Raw genomic sequence first — 23186 nt, 5'->3', positions numbered from 1 at the left:
ACCTCGATTTTTAGCGAACACTATATTAGATGCCTCCGGGATTTTTGACATGCCCTCAATACATGTGGCCTATAATGCCCACACTCCTATATATTATATGGGGAAATATTGGCCCGAGTTCTGACCTAGATCATGTAGAAGGAAGACGTTTGCGCTGTCTAAAAGGCTATAAGAGGGAAGCCATCTTGTGTTTGAAGTTTGAGGCAAAGGTATAATTCTTGATTGAATGATAGGGAGATAGGGCTGGGATTAAAAATTAAAATCACCGACGCCGATCCATGGTTGGAGATAAGCCACCTATCAAATCATCCCCGACTCTTGGGGGAATTAAACTTTAGAGAGTAAAGTGCACAGTACTAAACGTAGCTCCTCGCTTCAAGACGTTAGCGTACCGTCTTTTACCTCCATGGTTATTTTTCGTTGTAAACTTTTAACTCATGGTCTGAGGCCGGAGGGTCTCATATATGATCTTCCTGCAGGGCGGACGGTCTCTCTCTCTAACTCTCTGTCTCATCCACACGTTCTCCTCATTTTAGGAGTTGATTCTTACTAATCCTGGTGTCCAGTTGGACGCTAAACGAGCTACTAGTAGTAGTCCTGCGCTGCTCTGTGTGTGTGTGTGTGTGTGTGTGTGAGTGAGAGAGAGAGAGAGAGAGAGAGAGAGAGAAAGAGAGAGCGGCCCGGGCGTGCCCTACCCGACTCCGAAAACAAAACAAAGAGAGAGAGAGAGAGTGTGAGATGCTGCATGCCCAAAAATCTCGTGCAGACTCGCACGATTGGAGCGCACCCCCCTCCGCTGCAGCAGACTCAGGAGACGTCTTCTCTATTTCTCCCTGAAGAGTCCCTGGCCTTCCTTTCACACGCACGCGAACATGACTCGTGATTGCTTTCTTTGATCAGAATATACTCTAGTCTTTCAGCTGGCCGGCGCTGCCCCTACTTGCACGCTTGAGTCCGTCTTCAATGCTTATCTCCTAATTTAAGAGGCCAACGGGCCAACGGCTGCTGCTGTTGTGGGATGGAATGAAGTTGGCAGGAACGGACTCTACGTCTTTGCCTGCTCGATTTTGTGGATAAAAAGAGGTGCACTCGATAATCTCTCTCTGTTCTCTCTCTCTCTTTCTCTCTCTCTCGCTCGTCCTCTCGCTCATAGACATAGTACAAGGTCACCTTAAACAGCTTCAGGCTTCGACACATTTTTTCACTCTGCAGTTCGGAAATGCTACTTTTGTAAAGTGACTGTGAAGTTGCGACCGCAACTCCATAAAATATTGCCAGTCGAGGGACCCCAGGCGGTGGTCATGGTGTCTCTCACCAGTGCACGCCTCGGGGCCGCCTCGACTGAACTACGTGCATTTCCCCATCACGAGTACAGTAAGCCTCGCCCAGTCCCTATCCCCAGCATTAAAAAACATTTTTTATAAGCCTGGTCCGAATTTCATCAGTCGACGAATGCAGGCAGGCAGGCAGGCCTCTTCAATATGTGGGTTCCCATGTCAGAAAGTCTTGTCCTGGTCTCCCCTCCAGCTTATGGATGTTAATGAAAGAAAGAAACCCATGCATGGGAATGGACGCAACGCTTTCAGTGCTCATATCATGTGAGGAATCAACTCTCATGGAGGGAATCAGCTCATTGTATTGGGCTCCTGCGCTCGACGTATCACCAGCGTATCGCGATGAAGATTGCCTTGGGAATTGTATGATGCTGCACGCCCAGCGTGCAGTCCCCACCCACCACCAAATTGCAGTGCCTCCTCCATCAAGCTTCAATAACGTCGACCAGCACAGGCCCCTGCACTCTGATGTCCTGCTGCAGCCAGGAATTGGTAACGGCTACGGAACCCTTGAGACAGGTGGAGGGAACAGCAACAGTAAACTACAAGCTCCTGGCTACTCCCCGGCAGATCGACAAGAGGGTAATCTGGAGCAGCAAAGTGACATAGACAGCAAAAGTAGCAGCAGCAGCAGCAGCAGCAGCACTAGTTCTGGTACAGGGCGGGCTGGAAGAGGGGCAACAATTTTGTACAGAGGCGTGAGGCAGCGAAGCTGGGGCAAATGGGTGTCGGAAATCCGGGAGCCCAAGAAGAAGACGCGCATTTGGCTGGGTTCTTTCCCCACACCAGAAATGGCCGCCCGTGCCTACGATGTGGCTGCCTTTACACTCAAAGGCAAAGCGGCCCTTCTGAACTTTCCCCAAGCAATCTCTCTGGCTCCGCACCCCCCTGATCGCAGCCCCCGATCTATTCAAGCTGCTGCCGCTGCCTACGCGGCTGCTTCGCCCTCAGCGTTGATCGGGGATGACCAGTACGAGCTGAATAAAACCCATAACGGGCCTCTAAGGAAGCGCTTCAAGAATTCTTCAGTCGCGCATTCGCCTGCAGCTGCTACTGGATTTTCCCTTGCCGACCCGTCCCAACTGGCCGGGGCCTGCATTGGTGGTGAGAAGGGGACCCTGCCAGGAATATTCCTTTCTATCGCACCAGCTAGTACTAGTGCAGATTCTAAGTTCAATGCCCCCGGCTATATAATCCCAGGCGCAGACGCGACTATAGTAACTCCGGCAGCCACCTCAAATCCTGCCTCAAATAAGCAGGCGCAACAGTTGTCGGCCTGCCGAGCGTTTTCGGGATCAGAGACTGACGTTGCTGCGAAGGCAGGTGTAGTTGACTACAATGGTAGTGCCGTCAATATCGTAGACGTCAATTATATGTTCGACCTGCAACAGGCCGGCGCCGGGTCTTCGCTTTTCTGCACAAGTGCTAGCAATAATACATGTATGGCCCAGGAAATGGCTCTAAGCCCTCCGCGGATACATGAATATGATGCTGGACACTACAGTGCCTGTTTGCTCTCCGCAGACTGCGGCAGCTCGTCCTGCAACTGCACCACTTTCTGTAGCATAATTCAGGATAGCCTTAACAATACCGACTACAATGGATTGCATCAATATTGGGAGGCAGATCTTTGGCATTATTAATCGGGTATATATGACCAAGTAAGTAATAACAATCCTCTCTGCAGGAAGCCGCACCAATATCAAACGGCTGGTGATTCGAGGTGTACAGTCAGATGCAGCCACCGTTCGCGAGAGATGAATCAGCCACGGCAGGCTTTGCTAAACAGATTAGTTTACTTGACCAGCATCTCATCACTATCGTCATCGGCATTATCATCGACATTCTTTTACGGACATTGATATTGTTTCATTTCTGTTCATTATGTAGCGCGAAGCAGCGTGCTACTGTGGCAGCTGATCATGTGTGCACAAAACATATTTGGAATGTCGCCTTTCTTAATAAGTACTGCCCCAAGCAGCCTTAATTTCTCGTCAGCTTCGTGTATGAGCGCTTGGTAACTGGTGTTTATACAACGTGTCGAAATACTGTCTAACAACATATTGACATAATTCTGTACAGGGCACAGATGATTAGTTCTAGGCTTCCTTATATCAGAGAGAGAGAGAGAGAGAGAGAGAGAGAGAGAGAGAGAGAGAGAGGCCAATTCCGAGGGATGGGGCTTTGACATTATTAATGCAATCTGACAGCCAGCTGCAGCTGCGTGCATGACTTCCGAAATGTCATATATAAACAGGTACGCGATATCAATTTTCTTGTTACATTAGGCTGCCTAATCATGCCAAAGGTTGTCTCACGTGAGTATACTGTCAGTTGCTCAGTGCGGGAAGTCAATCTCGTGGGGCGTCTGTAGAGCTTTCCTGGACCTATTGAGCTCCGATGTATTCAGGTGGGTGACATCATTGCTTTAATGTTGTGCTTCATTTGAGCATGTACTGTGATCACAAACTCTTTGTAGCGTAGATTTATTGGAGAAGATGTCCTTATGATAAACTATACTGCTTCCTCTCGTTAATGAATGTAGGATTTGTGGTTCATATCATGTGCTTGCAGGGCATAATGTGATTGCTCCCAACCACTTCGGGCGGTTGCTCATAAAAAATCTCCTATAGTGATCGCCTTGCTCAATATAATATTGTAGCATAGTTTTACGTAGCCCAGCCAGCTTGTAGATCGTGACCACTCCGACATTACAAGCTGACCATTTAATCATCCTCATTTATGCTTTCCTTGCCTTTTCTATGACCAATGTAGACCAGCTTCGACTTTCATTACTTATCTTTGCCATTTATGAGAATGCCTCAATCAAGGCTAGTGGTCGAAGAGTACCAAGCTCTCTTGTCACCTATTTATGACCCCGGGAGTGCACCTTGTAGGTATGTAGCATATCAAATACACTCGTCAGATGGTATATTATAGTCCATATTAGAGCATTTATTTTAATTTTTCTTGAAAGTTACAAGTTCATGAGGAAAGAGGCCGAGTAGTTTTTATTCTCACGCACCTACACACACAGCTTTTGCAATCAAAGGCTACACTGATAGATGTAGAGTTCTTTGGTCTAGAGCATGGAACTTTTTTTTGGACCATGGAATTAGTAGAGGGATTGCTATTCATATGGCTAAGATTTGAGGCCCATGTTTAGGATGATTGACATGCATTGATTGGTGGGGAGATTATTATGCAGATCTTTAAGAGTTGATTGGGGTAAAATGATCACCTCAACCACCTTCATATCTTGGCCCATTGAGAACTCACGGTTTTGCCAACCATTACGGAGGGACGTTTTTATTGATTGAGATTTCATGGTTTATCCATCAGCCCACTTGAGGTACAATTAGAGTGGCCTATTGTTGTGGCATGCGAAATTGTGTAGATCCATTCGAGGATGCTCCATCTTGGCACCTATAGATATCGAAGGGCTGACCATTGTCATGGTTGGTGTGGGATGTGTGTGGATAGATGTGACCTTCTTGGCAAAAGATGATCTTGTTTATTTGGGCCACATGACCTCACATGATTCGGCTTGCTAATGGTTCACCTTATAAACTTTTGAGTCCATAAGATGCTACATCTGGGTTTTTCCATGTCCTCGGCTTGTTTGGAAAGAGATATATATGATTTTGTTTCGAGCTAGTTTGACATGGTTTTGTGACTTGGGGGACAGTTATGTGACTTCAATAGTCTACCTCGATTAGCCCATTGAAAATATTGTCTGGAGGTACCCTGTAAGTAGAGGATGCGACACAAGATTTTACAACTTATGGTCTCTTGTTATTTGTTGTCATAATAACTAATATTTAATTCTCCTAAATGATTTTCTCATGTTAAACTAATCATTTAATATGGGGAAGTACCGGGGGAGAAAAAGCTAGAATATTGGTTCATCTGGCAGACTGGCGACAGTAGGGATCCAAAGGAGAGCAAATAGGGATCCAAAGGGGGGGCCATCTGCAAAAGAGCAATGTGTAACAATGGGCTTCAAAGACCCTAAGGTTCAGTCCATTAAGACTTCCAAAATGCTAAGGTTGCAAAATTCAAAGGTTGTGTCCAATGGTAAAAGCTTAGTGAAATTGGATGCTTTGTTAGTGTGCCAAAAGGTCTTTGCAAGCTCCTACATAGGAGGGTAAGCCCTTTTAGTAGGGGATGAGAGAGGAACACACACACTCACACAATCTCATGTGTGAAGCAATAAGACTATCTCTCCTTCTCAAGCTTTAATGGAAAGCTTATCATCTACTTCAAGCTTGTGAGAAGGGAGGCCTACACCAACAACTCTTGGCTTTGTGATGCAAATCCAACCAAGAGCAAAGCTTCAATGCATGCTCATCTCCTCTACCATGCTAATTACTTAGCTATGCTAAGCTATTATGAGTGATCATGTGAGGAGATATACCTACTCCCTCTTCCTCTCAATCTGCTCTCACATCCCGCTAGCTGTCATCATCTTCAAAGGTGTGTGAGGTCTTGGGTCTGAGACCGTGAGGGAATTGATGTTGTGTTATATAAGTGTTTGCTTAGTGCTTGAAGCTTCCATCTTCATTGCATTGGCTAGCTATTGAAGGAACATAAAGAATTGTATTGTAAAATTTATTCCTTGATGGGAGAAATCTATAATACAAAGACTTTTGGAGAAGGAACCGGCTCTATGTAAATCCGGTCCTTAACTGTTATCAATAGCTTAATTTCTCTCTCTTTTGAAGTATTGTTCACGCCTATCTAACTAGGTGTTATGCTTTTTGTTGCTCTCTCCATCCAGTCACTCTTGCTATACTCATTAGGAATCTATTCTAATGAAATGCTCACTATGTCTATGCAATTTTTCGCTACACACAAGTTACTAGGCCATTAAATGTTACATTGGTATCAGAGCCTAAGGTTTCTCTTTTCTTGCTCAAGAAGGGAGGTCCTCAAGCTAGCTATAAATGGTTGTTATTATTAATTGCAATTGAGTAAGTAGAATAGGGATTTTTCAGCCTTGTAGTGCATCTGCCTTCGTGTCGATAATGGGGCATCATCGTCGAGAGCTATGGTCTTAATAGTCGAGTCCTATAGGGCTTGCCTATGGCTTAACCACTATTGAGCTATTAGAAGCTTGACAGGAGGCGGTGTTGTTTTGGTGTTGAAAGACCCTCTCTTCTATTCCTTGCAATTAATGATATTCGAGCCACGAGTACAGTATAGCTTGAGTGCTTTTCTAAAGGGGTAAAGAGGAGCAGCAACTAGGGCTTGAAGTATCGAAGTACACCTAAAAATTGTTAGAATGACTGACAATAGTAAATTAATGTTGATAGCTTGATTTTGCTAGTGTGCAGGCTACTAATGATGCCGCTAGGCTTGTTAACTACCTTGTTTTTAGGCTTCAGCCATGGGCAATCCATCCCTCCAAAGTGAAGTGCAACGGCAGCTTCGTGCTCATGGGATTCTCCAAGCTCCCAACCATGACAAGAGAGTACCTAAGAAGCCTCCTTGCGAGACTTCCAAAAGAGGGCTCTCTCCGATTCAGGAAGACGAAGAGGATCCATACGAAGGGCTCAAAAATTTAGCTATGCGTTTTTGAAAGTCCTCTAGGCAATGGTGGTCTAGCCTACAAGCCAACGATGAAGCCCCACGAACATGGAAAGCTTTAACAGCTTCCATCATGAAGCAGTTTTTGGCCACTGATGCCAAAGACAAAGTACTTACCGAATGGCGAAGCTTGAAGCTCTCTCCGCATGAATCCATTCACAAATATGTAGACAAGTTTTGGGACTTACATTTCAAAGCCATTGTCTTCAAAAAGATGGATTTTGGAGAGCAAAAACAATAATCTTGTGTGGGCTTAACTGAAGAAATGACGGAGTATGTCAATTCCTAAAGACCACGCACCATATTTGCGGTCATACACCATGCTATGCTGGCTTCACGAAAAAATTTTCAAACAGGGGCTAAGAGAAATTTTACGTCCACAAAAGACAAGGGTTCTAATGAGACTAAGGGCAAGGACAATGTCCAAAAGTCTCCTAAGGGCAATTCCAATAATAGCAAAGCTAACGAGAAGGAAATTTAAAAAGGCAAAAACAAACTCTCTCCTGAAGAGCTTGAGAATTATCGCAAGATAACTATTGTTTCAAATGCGGCGAGCAAGGGCATGCGTACCACGCTTGTCCCCATAAGAACACCCGCCATGAGCCTCCTAGAACTACCTTGTTCGAAATCCAAGAAGAGGAAACTCACCACAAAAGATCTCTTCTATGCCATGCTTTGGGAAAGGTAAGAGAACATGATGCTTTTATTCTGCTTGACCCTGGTTCTACTCACAATTTTATATCCACAAAGTTGGCTACCAAGCTAGGCATCCAAGCCTATAAGATGGGAGATGTTCTACCCGCAGATGGTGCTTTCAAGGGTCAAGAAGCTTCAGTCATTCCCTTAATCAGGAAATTGAGGCTCCATGTCCAAATCTATGTGGACAAAGAGGGCTTCTTTATCTCTCCTCTCAAGCATGAGATGTAATCGTAGGGGCACCATGGTTTGATCGCATTGCTGCCAATGTTAAATTCCCTGAAAGGAAAATCTACTTTAGGTTCAGGGAAAAATATATGTACATAGATGCTAAGGAGTTGGGTAACACCATACCCATTGTACATACTCATGCTTTCAATAAAAAATAAAGAGTTCTATTTCCATGTACATGATTTTTGTTAAAGATTCTCAAAATGAACCTAATGCTTAGCAAAAGAAAATATAAATAATCACAAGGAACTAGAGTTATCCAATTTTCTCAAGGGATTTCAAGATGTTTTTATTGACGGCATTCCTTGTGAACTATCTCCTAAACGAGACAATGATGACCATGCAATTGAACTTCTTCCAGGAAGTTCACCGCCTAATAAACCTTCTTATAGAGTTTCTCAAGCTCAACAAGAGGAGATTATGCGGTAAGTGCATGAGTTAGTTGAGAAGGACATGGTTAGGCTTAGCTCATCTCCATGGTTCACCTGTGTTATTAGTGCAAAAGAAAGACGGCACATATCGTATGTGTGTCGACTATAGAGCACTAAATAGGATCACTATCAAGAATAGGTTTCCTGTTTCACGGGTAGAAGACCTATTTGATAAGCTACAAGGGTCGATCTACTTCAGTAGGATTGACCTAAAAGGTGGCTACCATCAAATAAGGATAGTTGATCAAGACATTGTAAAGACCGCATTTCACACTACGTTTGGTCTTTACGAATACATTGTCATGCCTTTTGGTTTGACGAATGCACCAGCCACATTCAACCGCTTGATGGAGAAGCTATTGAGGCCTCACCAAACCTTTACTGGAGTGTTCTTTGATGATATTATCATCTACTCTAAGTCACTAGACGCACACAAGCAACACCTCTAGGTAATATTTCAAGTCTTAAGAGAGAATAAACTTTATGTTAATCTAAAGAAAAGTGAGTTTTTCTTACAAGACATTCAGTATTTAAGTCACATTATCTCTCAAGATGGCATCCAAATGGATCCATCAAAGCTAGAGGTAATAAAAGAATCTAAGAAGCTTTATAGGTATGTGTGCATATATAGACGCTTCATAGAAAATTTCTCACTAATAGCAGGACCATTACATGACCTAACAAAAAAACATTAGGTATATAGGGTTTGCCAAGGAGAACAATGCTTTCAAAAATCTTAAAGAAAAGCTTATCTCTCAAAATGTGCTTACACTGCCGAATCTCTCAAAGCCATTTGAGGTTCAATGTGACGCTTGTGGTGATTGCCTTGGAGCTGTTTTGCTCCAAGAAGGGCACGCCATAGCCTATGAAGTCAAAGGCTCGACCCTGTTGAGCAAGCTCTAGGCATATATGAAAAGGAACGCCTCGCAGTTCTACATGCCTTACTCTCATGGAAGCACTATTTACTGGGGACTCCTTTTATTCTACGGACGGATCACCAAAGCCTTAAGTACTTCATGACGCAGATCAAGCTTTCTGACAAACAAATGAGGTGGAAAAATTTCCTTTCACAATTTCATTTTCATATTGCTCACATTACTGGCAAGCATAAACAAGTAGCCGATGCACTCTCAAGACGGCCAAGAGTGAATGCGGTTTCCATAGCAACTCACGATGATCTATCTTCTATGATAGATGAGTACGCTATTGATCCCGATTTTAGAGATTTTATTTCAATCCTTGCATTACGGAAGAAAGAGAAACCATTTACTTTACAAGATGATTATTTTCTCTATGGCAATAGTCTATACATTACTAACTCACTACATGAGAAAGTAATGTATGAATCTTATGCTGCTCCTTATGCAGGAAAGAGAGGGATTCAGTCTACCCTAAAAGGGATTGAAACATATTTCTATTGACCTACCATGAAAACAAACATACAAGGGTATGTTTCTAAATGTGTGTTATGCCAAAATTCGAAGTTTGATAGAGGGAAGCAACCTGGATTGCTTCAACCATTGCCAATCCCTAATTCACCATGGGAGAGTATATCCATGGATTTTATCTTTGGATTGCCTAAGTCTATCCATGGGAATACGGAAATATGAACGATAGTAGACAGGTTCAGGAAACAAGCTCAGACTATCAAATCCCATCAAATGGCAACCCTCTTCATATCACAAATCTTCAAGTACCGTGGCTTGCCAATGTCCATAGTGTCGGATAGAGATCCTAGAATGACCAGTAATTTTTGGAAGGGTCTCTTTGAGAATTTAGGGGCAAGGCTAAACTTCTCTTCGGCCTATCACTCGCAAACGGATGGCCAGAGTGAATTAGCTAACCTAATAATTCTTGATCTACTAAAAGCCTATGTAACGAAAGTAGATCAAAGATCCCAATGGGAGAAGTACTTTACCCTTAGTGGAGTATGCTTACAATAACACTGTACATACTTCCACGGAAAAAGCACCTTTCAAGGTAATTGAGGTGATAGGGAGAGGAGCTATGGAGGGTGCCAGCAGTGAATCACCATGGCTCTGGCAGAGGAGCATGCAGAGATGAGAGAGAGAGAGAGAGAGAGAGAGAGAGAGAGAGAGAGAGAGAGAATTCGACATAGTTGGAGAAAAAAACAACTCACGCTATATGCTTTTTTGTTAACTTCAAAAAGCCTTTTACATATATAGATTAAAATCTTCCATGCAAATTGAACTTGGACTGCATGCTGTAGAAGAAACGTTTCCCACTGGTTATGACCACAAGGGCTTGAATACCCAACAACCTCCCCCTCAAGCCCAAACCACTGACAATGGACTCAAGACAGACAGACCATGGCAGAGTCCAATCACCTGAAACCATGAGTAGATGTCTCCCCCTTTGACAATAACATAGGTGTGTGTGTACTTCCCTCAAACAACCATCATTGTGAGAGATAGCAGAACTCGACCAAACAACAAAAGGTTGGTCTTATCATTTTTTATGTGGTAGTGTCTATAACGCATACAAAGTTTTTGGCATAGCAATAATTGACAGCTCGTAAGCTAAAACAAGGCTTTTGAAAGGCAAGTGTGATTGCATTGACAATAGACAAACAAATCTATGATACTTAACCGTGAAAATTAGTAGTTGAACTCTGTGTTGATATTCAGAGTGCTTGAAGAAAATCTTCATATTCTGTAATCGATCAAAAAAGCCTTGGACCAATGCTGAAATCATGTTAAGCTCAACTAGGTGAGGGAGGAGCCTCTACTGCAAATTTTCTTTGGTTATGACCTAATCACCGCTGCTTGAAGCTTTTGCAAAGCTACTTGTTGGTCTTAGTAACCTATTTTAGATATGCACGGATTGCCACTGTCAAGCGTTGAGCTTTTCAATATGCTAGCAATTGATCCACTATCTACTTCCCTTACTACATGCATGCAAAAGCTACTAACAAATTCACTCTTAAGTGCTTTCCTCGTCCTGGTTGGTTGGCTACAACAGGTAGCGTTTTGAGATGCTTCAAACTGCTCCTTGCAGTTGCCTTCCTTATGAGGGCGTTTTGAGATGCTTTCTTGGACGAAAGTATTGGCTGGACTACTATGAGCATTTTGAGATGTTGTGCAAAATTACCAACAACTGCAGATTCCAGTCTCCTTGCAAAACTGCCCACCACAGACAGCGTTTTGAAATGCAATTGCCCTTGGTGATTGCTGTCAATTGAAAACACCCTAGGTTGATTGTTCCACCACCTGTAGCAACACGACTGCCTTTTGATATGCACACAAAATGGTTACCGCCTGTAGCGCCTGCAATCTGCTAGCATCAAGAGATGCCTACCTCCAAGGTTTGCCTTGCCGGTGCCAAATCATGAAGCGTTTTGATATGCGCCCTCCTGGGCTCTGATACTAATTGATAGGGAGAGGAGCTATGGAGGGTGCTAGTGGTGAATCACCATGGCTATGGCAGAGAAGCATGCAGAGGCGAGCGAGAGAGAGAGAGAATTCGACACAGTTGGAGAACAAAACAAGTCACGCTATATGCTTTTTTGTTAACTTCAAAAAGCCTTTTACATATATAGATTAAAACCTTCCATGCAAACTGAACTTGGACTGGATGTTGTAGAAGAACCGTTCCCACGGGTTATGACCACAAGAGCTTGCATACCCAACATGAGGGAAGATCCAAAAGTCCCCTGCTACTTAAGGTACACGGGAAGATCTTCTTTTGCAGATGTGTATATCTGAGACCTACAAGAATCTTTCCAAAAGATTAAGGATGCTGTCTCTATCTCACAGCAAAGGCAAAAGACTACTGCTGATCACCACAAAAGAGCCCAAGTTTATAAAGAAAATGATTGGGTCTTACTTAAATTTCCCAAGGCTCGATTAAGGCACACGACGGGCAAGAATCCTATGGGACACCAAAAGTACGATGCTAAGTTAGCATAAAGGTACTATGCTTCCTTCCAGATTCTTAGACCAATCAATGAGATGGCCTATCAACTCAAGTTGCCTAGTCATTGGCTTATACACAATACTTTCCATGTGAGTCTATTAAAGCCTTACAACGGAGAGCTACCTCAAGAACCAACTATTGAAGGCCCACCGGAGATCGAGGACCAAGAAGAGGTGTTGCAACCCGAGTCCATTCTCGGACATGAACACAAGGTATTTAGAGGTGGTAAGACTATCCGACGGTATCTTATTAAGTTTAAGAATTATCCTTTTGAAGATGCTAGATGGATGCAAGGCATACAATTAACGGATAACCTAAACCTTATCAATGCTTACAATGCTTCCCTAGAGTAAGATAATGTACGAACGTTTAAACTGAACAAAGTTTTTGTCTTATAAGACTCTCTTTTTATTTATTGTGCACAAATGTTAAGTAGTATGTAGAGTCAAGTTTGTGAACACAACGTCTTCCAAACACCAAGTAGAGCTTGTCACTCTACTATGGAAGATTGATAGGACTATGTGCAGACATGCTTGCGGCAGCCTTAGGCTCTCAAGCGCCAAATGGATTAGTCATCCATTTTGGAACGATGTGGTAGGTTAAGATAGGGATCCTTTACCCGCTAGAAAAAGGACTAATGAATAGGCTTTATCTTCTCTACCCCATAGTCAAGGACGACTATGATTTAAAGAGAGAGGTAATGTCATAATAACTAATATCTAATTCTCCTAAATGATTTTCTCATGTTAAACTAATCATTTAATATGGGGAAGTACCAGGGGAGAAAAGCCTAGAAATATTGGTTAAGCTGGTAGATGGGCCACAATAGGGATCCAAAGGAGGGAAAATAGGGATCCAAAGGGGGGGACCATCTGCAAAAGAGCAATGTGCAACAATGGGCTTCAAAGACCCTAAGGATCAACCCATTAAGACTTCCAAAATGCTAAGCTATTATGAGTGATCATGTGAGGAGATATACCTACTCCTTCTTCCTCTCAATCTACTCTCATATCCCGCTAGCTCTCACCATCTTCGAAGGTGTGTGAGGTCTTGGGTCTGAGACCGTGAGGGAATTGATGTTGTGTTTTATAAGTGTTTGCTTAGTGCTTGAAGCTTCCATATTCATTGCACTAGCTAGCTATTGAAGGAACACAAAGGATTGTATTGTAAAATGTCTTCCTTGATGGCGGAAATCTATAATACAAAGCCTTTTGTAGGGCTAACCGGCTCCATGTAAATCCGGTCCTCAACTGTTGTCAATAGCTTAATTTCTCTCTCTTTTGAAGTATTGTTCATGCCTATATAACTAGGTGTTATGCTTTTTCTTGCTCTCTCTATCCAAACACTCTTGCTATGCTCATTAGGAATCTATTCTAATGAAATGCTCACTATGTCTATGCTATTTTCCGCTACACACAAGTTACTAGGCCATTAAATGTTATATTTTGCTATCGTAGATTTCAAAATCCATGTTGCTATTTTAAGCCTACAGGAGAGCGGCTATAAACATGTTATAAATATCATAGGGGTTTTCTCATGTGTATTTCTTTTCTCCACGGAATGGATAAGTTTGCAAGTTTCTTCCTGAGAGGACCCTCATAGAACAAAGCGGATGTTGCTTTGCGTATATTGTGTGGATGCTCAATATGCTTGAGATCCACATTGATATTTAAAAAATGCATCTTAAAGGTTTCTAAGGTCAAGTCTTTAGCCTATGTAAGAGGGTATCGTGGTCCCTTTTCATTATTCAAGGCTCTTCTAGTGGAAACAATATTGAAAGGGTTTTCAATTGGAGAATGAGTATGTTGGCTTAATTCTGAACGATTCTGGAATGGGTTTATTAATCTCAATCAATTCTTTGGTAGATAATCCCTTCTAGAAGCCTTGGCATAAGTTGGCCACAATGAGTACACCTGTAATTTTTACGCCACATATCTCTCTCCGTATTTCCAATGGGAGGTAGTAATTTCCAGTCAACACCCAATAAAACCAATATGGAATCACACGACGAGTTAAAGATATATATTGGAACGGTGTACGTGAAGGTGAAATTGGCAAGGAGATCACTTGCCAATACTTATTGGGTAGTGTCATTAAGTGATCTCCTTGCCTTTTGCACCTAAAAACTAACAAAAGGATCTCTCTCTCTCTCTCTCTCTCTCTCTCTCTATATACATATATATATATATATATATATATAATATAATATATATATATATATATATACATATATATATATATATATACACACACACACACACACACACACACACACATTCCTTTCTACCCCTATCCTTTGATCTTATTAGGTGACTCCTATGACTCCTACAAGATACTGACAATCTTTCTACTCTTGCACAATGTTGAAGTGAGTACCTCTTTACACAGTTTCCAAGACCACTACTCACTCCATTACATAGATGCTTCTACTCTTGTAAGAGGCTTGCGCATTTCTTCTCTCTTTGTGTGTGTGCGTACGCACGTTCTTGTGTGTGTTTATCGACATCTCTCTACCATGATGTTTTGGGAGCACTCTATACTCTATTTCGAAGAAGTGGTCACCCCAATCTTTGAGGCTTTCCGTCAGAATATTACGAATATCCTTGGGGGTCCATCTCATGGGCATTTCCCTTGTCTGCAAAAGCAATATTTTCTTCCATAGGTTATATCCATAACGGTCTTTTGATTTGGCCCTCTTAAGACCAAACCACCAGCTTCTTCGCGCATGCAAGATAGCTTCTTCACGCATGCAAGGTGGATGCTAGCAGGGTAACCAAAATGATTGTGGTCCACCTTGACAGAAGAAACACATGTTTCTATTGCCAAGAGGGGTGGCAAGCACATTGACAAACCCATCTCTCTTAGTATTTCCAATGCAATGTAGAAAATTTTCATGGAAACACATAATCAAACCAAAATGGAAGCACATGTAGAGGTATGCATAGAACGCATTCATCTTTTTAGGAGATTGCATTAGTGTTCCTTGACAATACTTATGGGTTTGGGCAGTAGCATAGTATCGTGAAGTTATCTTCTTGCCTTGTCTTCCCTAAAAAGAAAAACACATTGTATATGTATATATATCTCCACCCCTCTAACCATCTCCATTGATATAATCATTTGTGATGTACAAAATGGCTACATTGTTTATACTTTTCCCAGTGCTAAAGTGACCGCAGTCGTCGTTGATAAATTTAGAAGACCATGGTCACTAAATTATGTATGGTTACACTCTTTTGAGGATTTTATGCACTTCTTCTACCTTCTCCTCTCTATCTCTCTATTTCTTGGTCATGATATCTCTCTACCACAATTGGCCCTCACACTCGAGCTCTATTATAGCCTTTGTTAGTTTCTATGTGAGTACATGTGTGTATGTATCTCTCTGTGCTTCTCTCTCTCTCTCTCTCTCTCTATCTCTCTCTCTCCCCCTCCCCCCCTTCTGCAATGTCTTTCTTTATTCTCTCCATTGACTCTCTCTCTTTCAGCCAACCTCCTTCTCTTGGTATGTGGATCTCCAACTCTCCCTTGGTATCTTCTCTCTCATCCTATTGCTCCACCTCTCTCCTCTCAACATCTCTTTTCAAATGTCTATCTCTACCTCTCCATCTTTGTATATTTATCACCTGTTGTATTCTCTCTCTCTCTCTCTCTCTCTCTCTCTCTCTCTCTCTCTCTCTCTCTCATATGTGTGTTTGTGTGTGCATATGCGTGAGTGCGTTTTCTCTTCTAGCACGACCATTTTCTCGCTCTCTCTTCCATAGAAACAAGGAATGCCACACCCTTACCGTGCCCGGAGCACTTTCCATGTAGAATTTGTTTTAAAAATGTCAATGTGGCCCTATGTTGTTTCAATTCACATTTGACATAGGGAATGTATTCTGGTGCCGTTTCGGAATATGTGCAAACTCTCAAAACATGTTTCCAAAATTGAAAATTGGTCAACAAGGAGCATTGTAAGGTGGTTTCTAGGATAAGTCTAGTCCTTTTTGGGGAATTTTAGTGGCGTCATGATAATCAAAGCCTAGCTCCTCAAAACAATCTCCATTTCCTTAATTTTCTCCTAGATTGCAGCTCTATGCTATCTTACTTTGCATTTGACATAGGGAACACATTTTGGTGTCGTTGCGGAATGTATTCTAGCTCTCAAAACCTGTCACCAAAACTGAATAGTAGCCAACAAGGAGTGTTTTAAGGGTTTTTAGGTAATTGTAGTCCAAAATATAGATCCTCAAAATAATCTCTATTTTGTCAATCTTCACTAGGTTGTCGCCCTATGTTCTTTTAGTTTGCATTTGACACAAGGAACACATTATGGCATTGTTACGGATTGTATCCCAGCTCTCAAAACCTATCTTCAAAATTTAAGAGTGGCCAACCGAGAGTGTTTTAATGATTTTGTAGGTAATGCCTAGTCCTTTATGGGCATTTTTGGAGGCCTTGTGGCAGTCAAAACCTAGCTCCTCAAAAAAAATCTCCCTTTTCTCAATTCTCTCTATACTCTTTAAATCGCCCCTTCCCCTCTCCCAATCTTGTTCCCCCGTTTGCGCTTTCTATTCCTATCTATATTCTGCATTTCATGTTTCTATGGTCTATTCTGCATCCCATGTTTCTATGGTCTATTTTTGTTCTGCTCTCTCTCTCTCTCTCTCTCTCTCTCTCTCTCTCTCAATCTTGTATTGTTTATAACCACACACCTTGTTTTAAGTGCACATTGCATGCATGTGGATTTGTGCATGTGTGAGCATTCTAATGTGCATTTGATCAAATTTTAGGTGGTTGGGACTTTCTTGCAAGTTTGAATTGATGTTAAAAACCTCAACAAGCCATAAATGACATAAACACAAATTATCCAAGTTTCCATTGATTGGATTTGTAAATTAGAGGTCACATATTATGAGGTTTCATTTATATAAGTGGGACTTATGAAAGTTCCGCTATCTTAGAACTGGTGTTTTAGCGTGTGAGTGTATGTATTTGAGTGCAAATGGCTAGTGTATGTGTCTATGCATGTGAGGAATTTGAATGTACTATATAAAAGGGTAGAATTGAAAATTTAATATAAAGGAAAGAAGAAAACCATATGAAATTGTTCTCAAGGAGGGTATAAATTATCTACTTTAAGTGTCAGTTTCTATAAGGGTAGTTGTACGCATGCATGACTATGGTAAGGCAACCAATAGGGCGTAATTCAATTGTTAGATCGCCATAAATGGGTGATTGTGAGTGTGGCTATGTGGTATATTTGTATATGATTTGCCAAAAGAGATATATGATGGAAATTATATAAGGGTAGGTGTGTATGCATTTGTGACTATTGTACGGTAGCCAATATGGCGTAATTGAATTGTTGGATCGCCATAAATGGGTGATTGTGAGTCTGAATGTGGTATACTTGTATATTCTTTGCCTAAAGAGCTAGATGATGGAAATACTAATAAAATATATATCATGCAATATGTATACTATATGGACATCGTTTGGTAAACCACATTGTAAAAAATAGTATTCAGATGGCATGTTACTATTTGTGTGCATGTCATATGTATTGTCTTTATGGACCATGTTCATTATATAGTAGTGGATTGGGGTCCTTAGATCATAGTTTATATGGTCCATTACATGTTAAATGGTGTGGTCAATATTGTCCACCATACATTAAATGCTTTTTCCTTATGCATGTTCAGGGAATGAATTATATGGCCTATCACATAGAGACATAAAGGTAGACAATAAAAAAAACCATAAATCTGGTCCTCCTCAAGCCATATGGTTTTATCCTATAATGTTATTCGGTAAGTTTCAATGAATACTATAGCCAATATCTATAAGGCCACCAGGAACGGGTACTTCTGATGCATCACATCGGATGGGTGACAGGGAGCATCGGAAAGAAGTAATATGGTTTTATTCTATAGATATCACCAACAGTTGCATTGTAGATTGTATGGTCCACTACATGATAAACAATATGGACATATATACAACCCATTTTTATTGAAGTGTCCATATAGTAACACAATGGCAATGCATGGAATGAATTATCTGGCCTACGAGATACATAGATAAAGATAGACAATGTAGAAAACCATATATTTAGTCCTCATCATTTAGCCATATGATTTTACCCTTTGACATTGTTTTGGTAAATAGCATTAGAATTTACATGGTCTACTATACGAGTCCATATCGTTTGATTGTATGGATATCACCACCAACATGCATTGTAGATTGTATGGCTTGCTACATAATAAACAATACGGACCATACAATTGTCATTGAGATATCTACGAAGTAGCAATATAGGTGTGGATGGATTCAACCATATGGCTCACTTAATAGAGCTTAAGGGTGGACAATCTAGCCCTTATTGGGACCACATGGTCTTGTAGATTGTATGAGTACTTTATAGACTACACCATATCATTTTAAGGTCTTTAAATTGAACTATTGCCATGAGTTGTGCATTTATGACTTGTCGTGGCACACGTCCATTGTCATATGTATGCTCTAGATACATAGGTTTCATTGTAGTTTATAGATCTATATGTTTATTTTTAGTCTATTTCATTATGCATGTGCATGCATGTGTGCGTGTGTGAGTGTGTGTGTGGGTGGATGGTGGGGAGGAGGGAGAGCTAACCTTCTTATGTAGAAATAAAACCCAATAAGTGTGAAGTTGAATGTATTGTGAGCTTTGTTCTTGCTAAAACATGTGGAGATTTTAATACTCACAACTTACATAGGAAGGGATTTGTTTCTGTATAAGGTGAAAGGAGCAATGAAAAGGGGGTGATGAAAGATTGTACTACCACAAAGATCACACTTTGTAGAAAATGGGTTCATTTATACGATCGTTAGCTATCAATTATCTATACATAGAGATTGGGAGAGATGGAGAAGAGACAAGGCCGGACAAGTTTCTTTCTTTTGTACTTAGGGATAACTCAACAAAAGTCCCATATATCATGATATGTCTATACAAAACTTTCACCACGAGTTGACCACCTCTCATGTGTCAGCTATTTATACACAGAGATTGGGACAAATGGAGAAGAGACAAGGCAAGTTTCTTGCTTTGTACTTGTGGCCAACTCAGCGAAAGTCTCATATATCACAGGGATTTCATTAACATGATCTCCGAATACGTGATCACATTAATAAAGTTGAGTGATCACATTTCAAAAGACGTGATCTCGTTAAATATTCATGTGACTTCTCTTTAACCTATAGAAATTGTCCAATTTAGTACATCCACTGAGTTTTTTTCATTTCTTGGTGGGCTCGATTTAGCGTTCTTATAGTTTCTCGATGGCCTCGTCGAGAAAAAGACATACCCCGATAAGATTTTGGTGGGTTGTCATGTCACCACTTATCGGCTTATCACGTTGATTGTGATTATGTGAATGTAATAATAAACATTGTGATCATAAGAAATTTCACGTAATCACGTAAATATTAAATCCTTGCATGATGATGATGATGATATATCACATGTCTACAAAAGACCTTCACCACCTCTCATGCATATATATAATGCATAATTTCTTTGATTACTTCTAATCCAAATAGATCAATCCACTTAAATTCATTGATTTCATCAAAGTAAATTGCATGCCAACATTTATTAATTCAAGATTGGTAAAAAACTTAGTAGTGACCCATAGAAGCGTGACAAAACAATTTGTATGATAAAACTCCATATAATACCAATCTAGAATCATAATGAGTCTTTCAGCATGATAAACCCTCTTTTCCAAGACTCTTTTTTTCCATACTCACTATTGTGAGTGGATATACTATGTTTAACCAGGAAGAAATGTGCAATTATCTCAAGAACATAGGGTGCCTTGAGGGATCACATCATGCATTGCAGAGCTACATATCCATTTGCAAACAAGAGCTACAAGATACATACATTTTGTGGATTGATTCATACGAGAATGGTAATGTCTTTGATTGCTTGAGTTTATTTCTCATAGCTTTTGTGGTTTCCAATACAGATGATAACTTCTCTACTTTTCTAAATTGGCCACTGAGTCACTCGTGTTTGGAAGACGCGCCAGCTCCTAGATTTTGAGACTTGCTTGAAGCAGTAAAAAGAAAAAATTTGTGTGTAGATAAGCATGTCTTGATTTTTCCAACTCCTTCCTTCAAGGTTAAATTGTTCTTGAAGAATAGGATCTTTCAGGTCTTTTGTAATTTATTTACAGATTTTACCCATTAGGCTTCTTGTAATTAGACAATGGAGGAACATGTTAGAAAGATCCTTACTAGACCCTTTGGCTTGTATTTTGACCCCGATAGGCATGGCTCCCCATAAAACCTTCCATAGGAAGATTTTTATCGTTGAGGACCATTGAGGATTCCAAATATTGTTTGCTATTGATGTCCATTTTGATTTTGGATAATGCTTCCTCCATTGCTTATTGAGTGGGGAGAACCAATTTTCTTCTAACATAAGGTTGCAGTATATTTACTTGGTTTGCAGTTTGTTGAAGTTTCTGTGGTCGCACCACTGCTTGGCTTTCCAATCTAGATCAGCCTCACAAATCGGCATAAGCACTTGGCTAATATCCTGGACCGCTCTATGGATTTGAATTAGTTTAGATCCATTGAGATTGTACAAAAGCCAAAACTCTACTTCCATCCCCTAATGTTTCCATCCCAAAAGTGGGCCAAATGTATGAGTCCCTTGTTGTTGAGTTTTCTATTAGGGACTACTCTTTAGAACAGAGTAAGAAGATCCCTTCCTACTTTTGAGAGTGAAGAGACTAGTGTGCTATGGAGCTTTTAAAATATTTGATTGCCTCACCCCACTCTAGTGTCTGTGATGCTCTAGTACATTTTTGTACCGGCTTGCCCATCGAGGTGCCAACAGTTTGTCATGGACGATGACCTCTTTCCATGAGCCCTCCCCCCCCGGGGAGATTAGCTTCACCTTGTCAATCATGTCCCATGTCATGATGGGCCATGTTTTGTCTTGTTTGGTCATTGAGACCATAGTACTAGGCTTCAACATGAATTGTGTGGTCGAGGATCCCAATACCGCCTTGCTTCTTTAATCTAGCAAAATACTTGCATTTAGCCCATTGCCCGGAAACCATATCTTTGGTATTATTTTTCCATAGGAATCGCTTTACTGTTTCATGAATTCTTTTCTATTGTATTTTGTGATTTTAAGGAGGGGCCCAATGAAGGAAAGATACGGGATCATGAACAAATTGATTACCTTCACCCTACCTTGGGAAGGGAGGTCTTGGAGAAAGAATTTCTATTTTTGCATCTTGTTTCGAATATTAGCATGGCCCACTGAAATCTTTTTTTATGAGATATTCCTACCTCTTATGGGGCTCTGAGGTGGCAGAAGACCTTCACTTTTGAGATATTCTATTCTGACCATTCAAAAGGATCAAATGAGTCATTCTCTATTAGAGAGACCAATATTGATTTTCCATATTGCACTTAGATCTAAAGGATATGGAAAACATTAGGACAATCTCGAGAGCCTTCCTTAGCATCTCAGGACTGGCTTTTAGGAAAAGAAGTGACTCGCCGAAGAACTTGGCTAGGAGTTCCTTGTTATCAGGCAAAGATATAATTTCCATTCTTATAACATTTGCCTCCAACATGGATACCAAAAGGAGAGATCGGATTGTGAACAACAATGGGGCAATTGATCAACCCTGTTTAATCACTCTTTTAACTTCAAAGGCTCCCAAGGTCTTGTTGTTAAAAAATAGTTCAAAGTGGGTCTTTATTTGAGAATTATACCAGTAAAGGATCTTTCACGTACGGAGACGTTCTAAAAATCATTACTTTGTGCTTTATTTTGTAGGCATTATCTTATTGCTAAGGCACTTATGAGCTTTGTACACTTTGTATCACATTCTTCTATGTTTGCTCTTTTGTTTGGAGATGATGTTGTAATTAAATGCATTTGAGAACTAGACAGTGTCGTATCTATGAACGGTAAGATCTTTCTCGTTATTACAACATGTTTATGATGATCACTCTACCCACTTTGTATGATATGCCTATCATGAACGTTGCATTAAGTGTAAGATGAATTTATGATAAGCCACCTCCTAAGTCATAGGCATGGAGTCTGTACTCTCGACCAATTGGACCAACAAATATCAAGATCAAGACCACGAAGATAACGATAAAGAAGAAACGATGATGACGAAGCATGAAGATCGATCTGCTACATATCATCAACAACATACAGAGATGAATGAATGGAATAAACTTGTACTACTAAAGCAACTACTTTCTGAACCTAGCATATGATAATAAAAACACCTTGTGAACCATTGTGATGAATCTATGTAGAGACACCATGGTGAATCGGTGTTTTCCATGTGTAGATGTATTAGTAGTATCCTAGGAGTTTCCTACCCACAATAACCATGACCCAGTTACACTATATTAGTTATTGTACAAATCTATCCAATTTTGGCTTAAGGGGGTGTTTGTTGGGGGTTAAGCCCCACTTGATGAGTATGAGCGTGTGAGAAATCACTCTAGTCATTTTGAATAGATAAACTGATTGGTTGCACCAATGGAAAGAGGTGTAATGTTTCTAGACAATGGTTGCAAGTTCCAAAGCCTACATATAAGGCTCACATGTATGAAAAGATTTAAGGGATGGCAAATAGAGTTCATTTTACATTAGGGAAAATTTGGATTCTCAAAGAGGCCCTATAAGGAGGTTTGACTTTGCCTCTCTTGTCCAAAGTGGGCAACCCAATGAAGTACATAAGCGCTATGTCAAAGTCCTATCAACCAACATATCATTTGAAAGATCTTAGAAAGTAGGTTCTAAATCTCCACACTGACAAATTCGGAGTTGATTTGTAGAAGTTATGGTCTCCCCATTGAAGTTGAAATGTGGGGAGAGATTCCATTTTTAAAACGGAGTTGTCACATCAAAAAATGAAATCTTCTAGAATTTGAGGAAATCTGA

At 40.8% G+C, this 23186-nt stretch overlaps 2 protein-coding genes across 4 annotated transcripts in view; both read left to right on the top strand.

Annotated features, from left to right (window-relative positions):
* Positions 1-495: 495 nt before the first annotated feature.
* Positions 496-23186, top strand: part of LOC147422886 (uncharacterized) — a 140796-nt gene continuing 118105 nt past the window's right edge. For 2 of the 3 annotated variants that reach the window (XR_015186588.1, XM_086501427.1), the window contains exons 1-3: positions 496-1083; positions 3545-3591; positions 3677-3744. Coding sequence is in view for 2 of the 3 variants with exons in the window: in XM_086501427.1 (XP_086357553.1) it covers positions 3735-3744 (10 nt within the window). In the remaining variant the exon portion in view is untranslated. Of the gene's footprint in view, positions 1084-3544; positions 3592-3668; positions 3745-23186 lie in introns of all 3 variants that reach the window. The other variant, XM_086501426.1, reaches the window with a different exon arrangement.
* Positions 1077-3331, top strand: LOC147422887 (uncharacterized). Its single transcript, XM_086501425.1, has one exon. It carries the CDS (start codon positions 1535-1537, stop codon positions 2975-2977), a length of 1443 nt encoding a protein of 480 aa, XP_086357551.1. The 5' UTR covers positions 1077-1534; the 3' UTR covers positions 2978-3331.

The sequence above is a fragment of the Adiantum capillus-veneris genome, chromosome 26 (assembly GCF_014529385.1).
Source record: "Adiantum capillus-veneris isolate H3 chromosome 26, ASM1452938v2, whole genome shotgun sequence".
NCBI lineage: Eukaryota > Viridiplantae > Streptophyta > Polypodiopsida > Polypodiales > Pteridaceae > Adiantum > Adiantum capillus-veneris.
The sequence above is the reverse complement of the archived record's forward strand: the minus strand, read 5'-3'. Positions and strand labels throughout refer to the sequence as shown.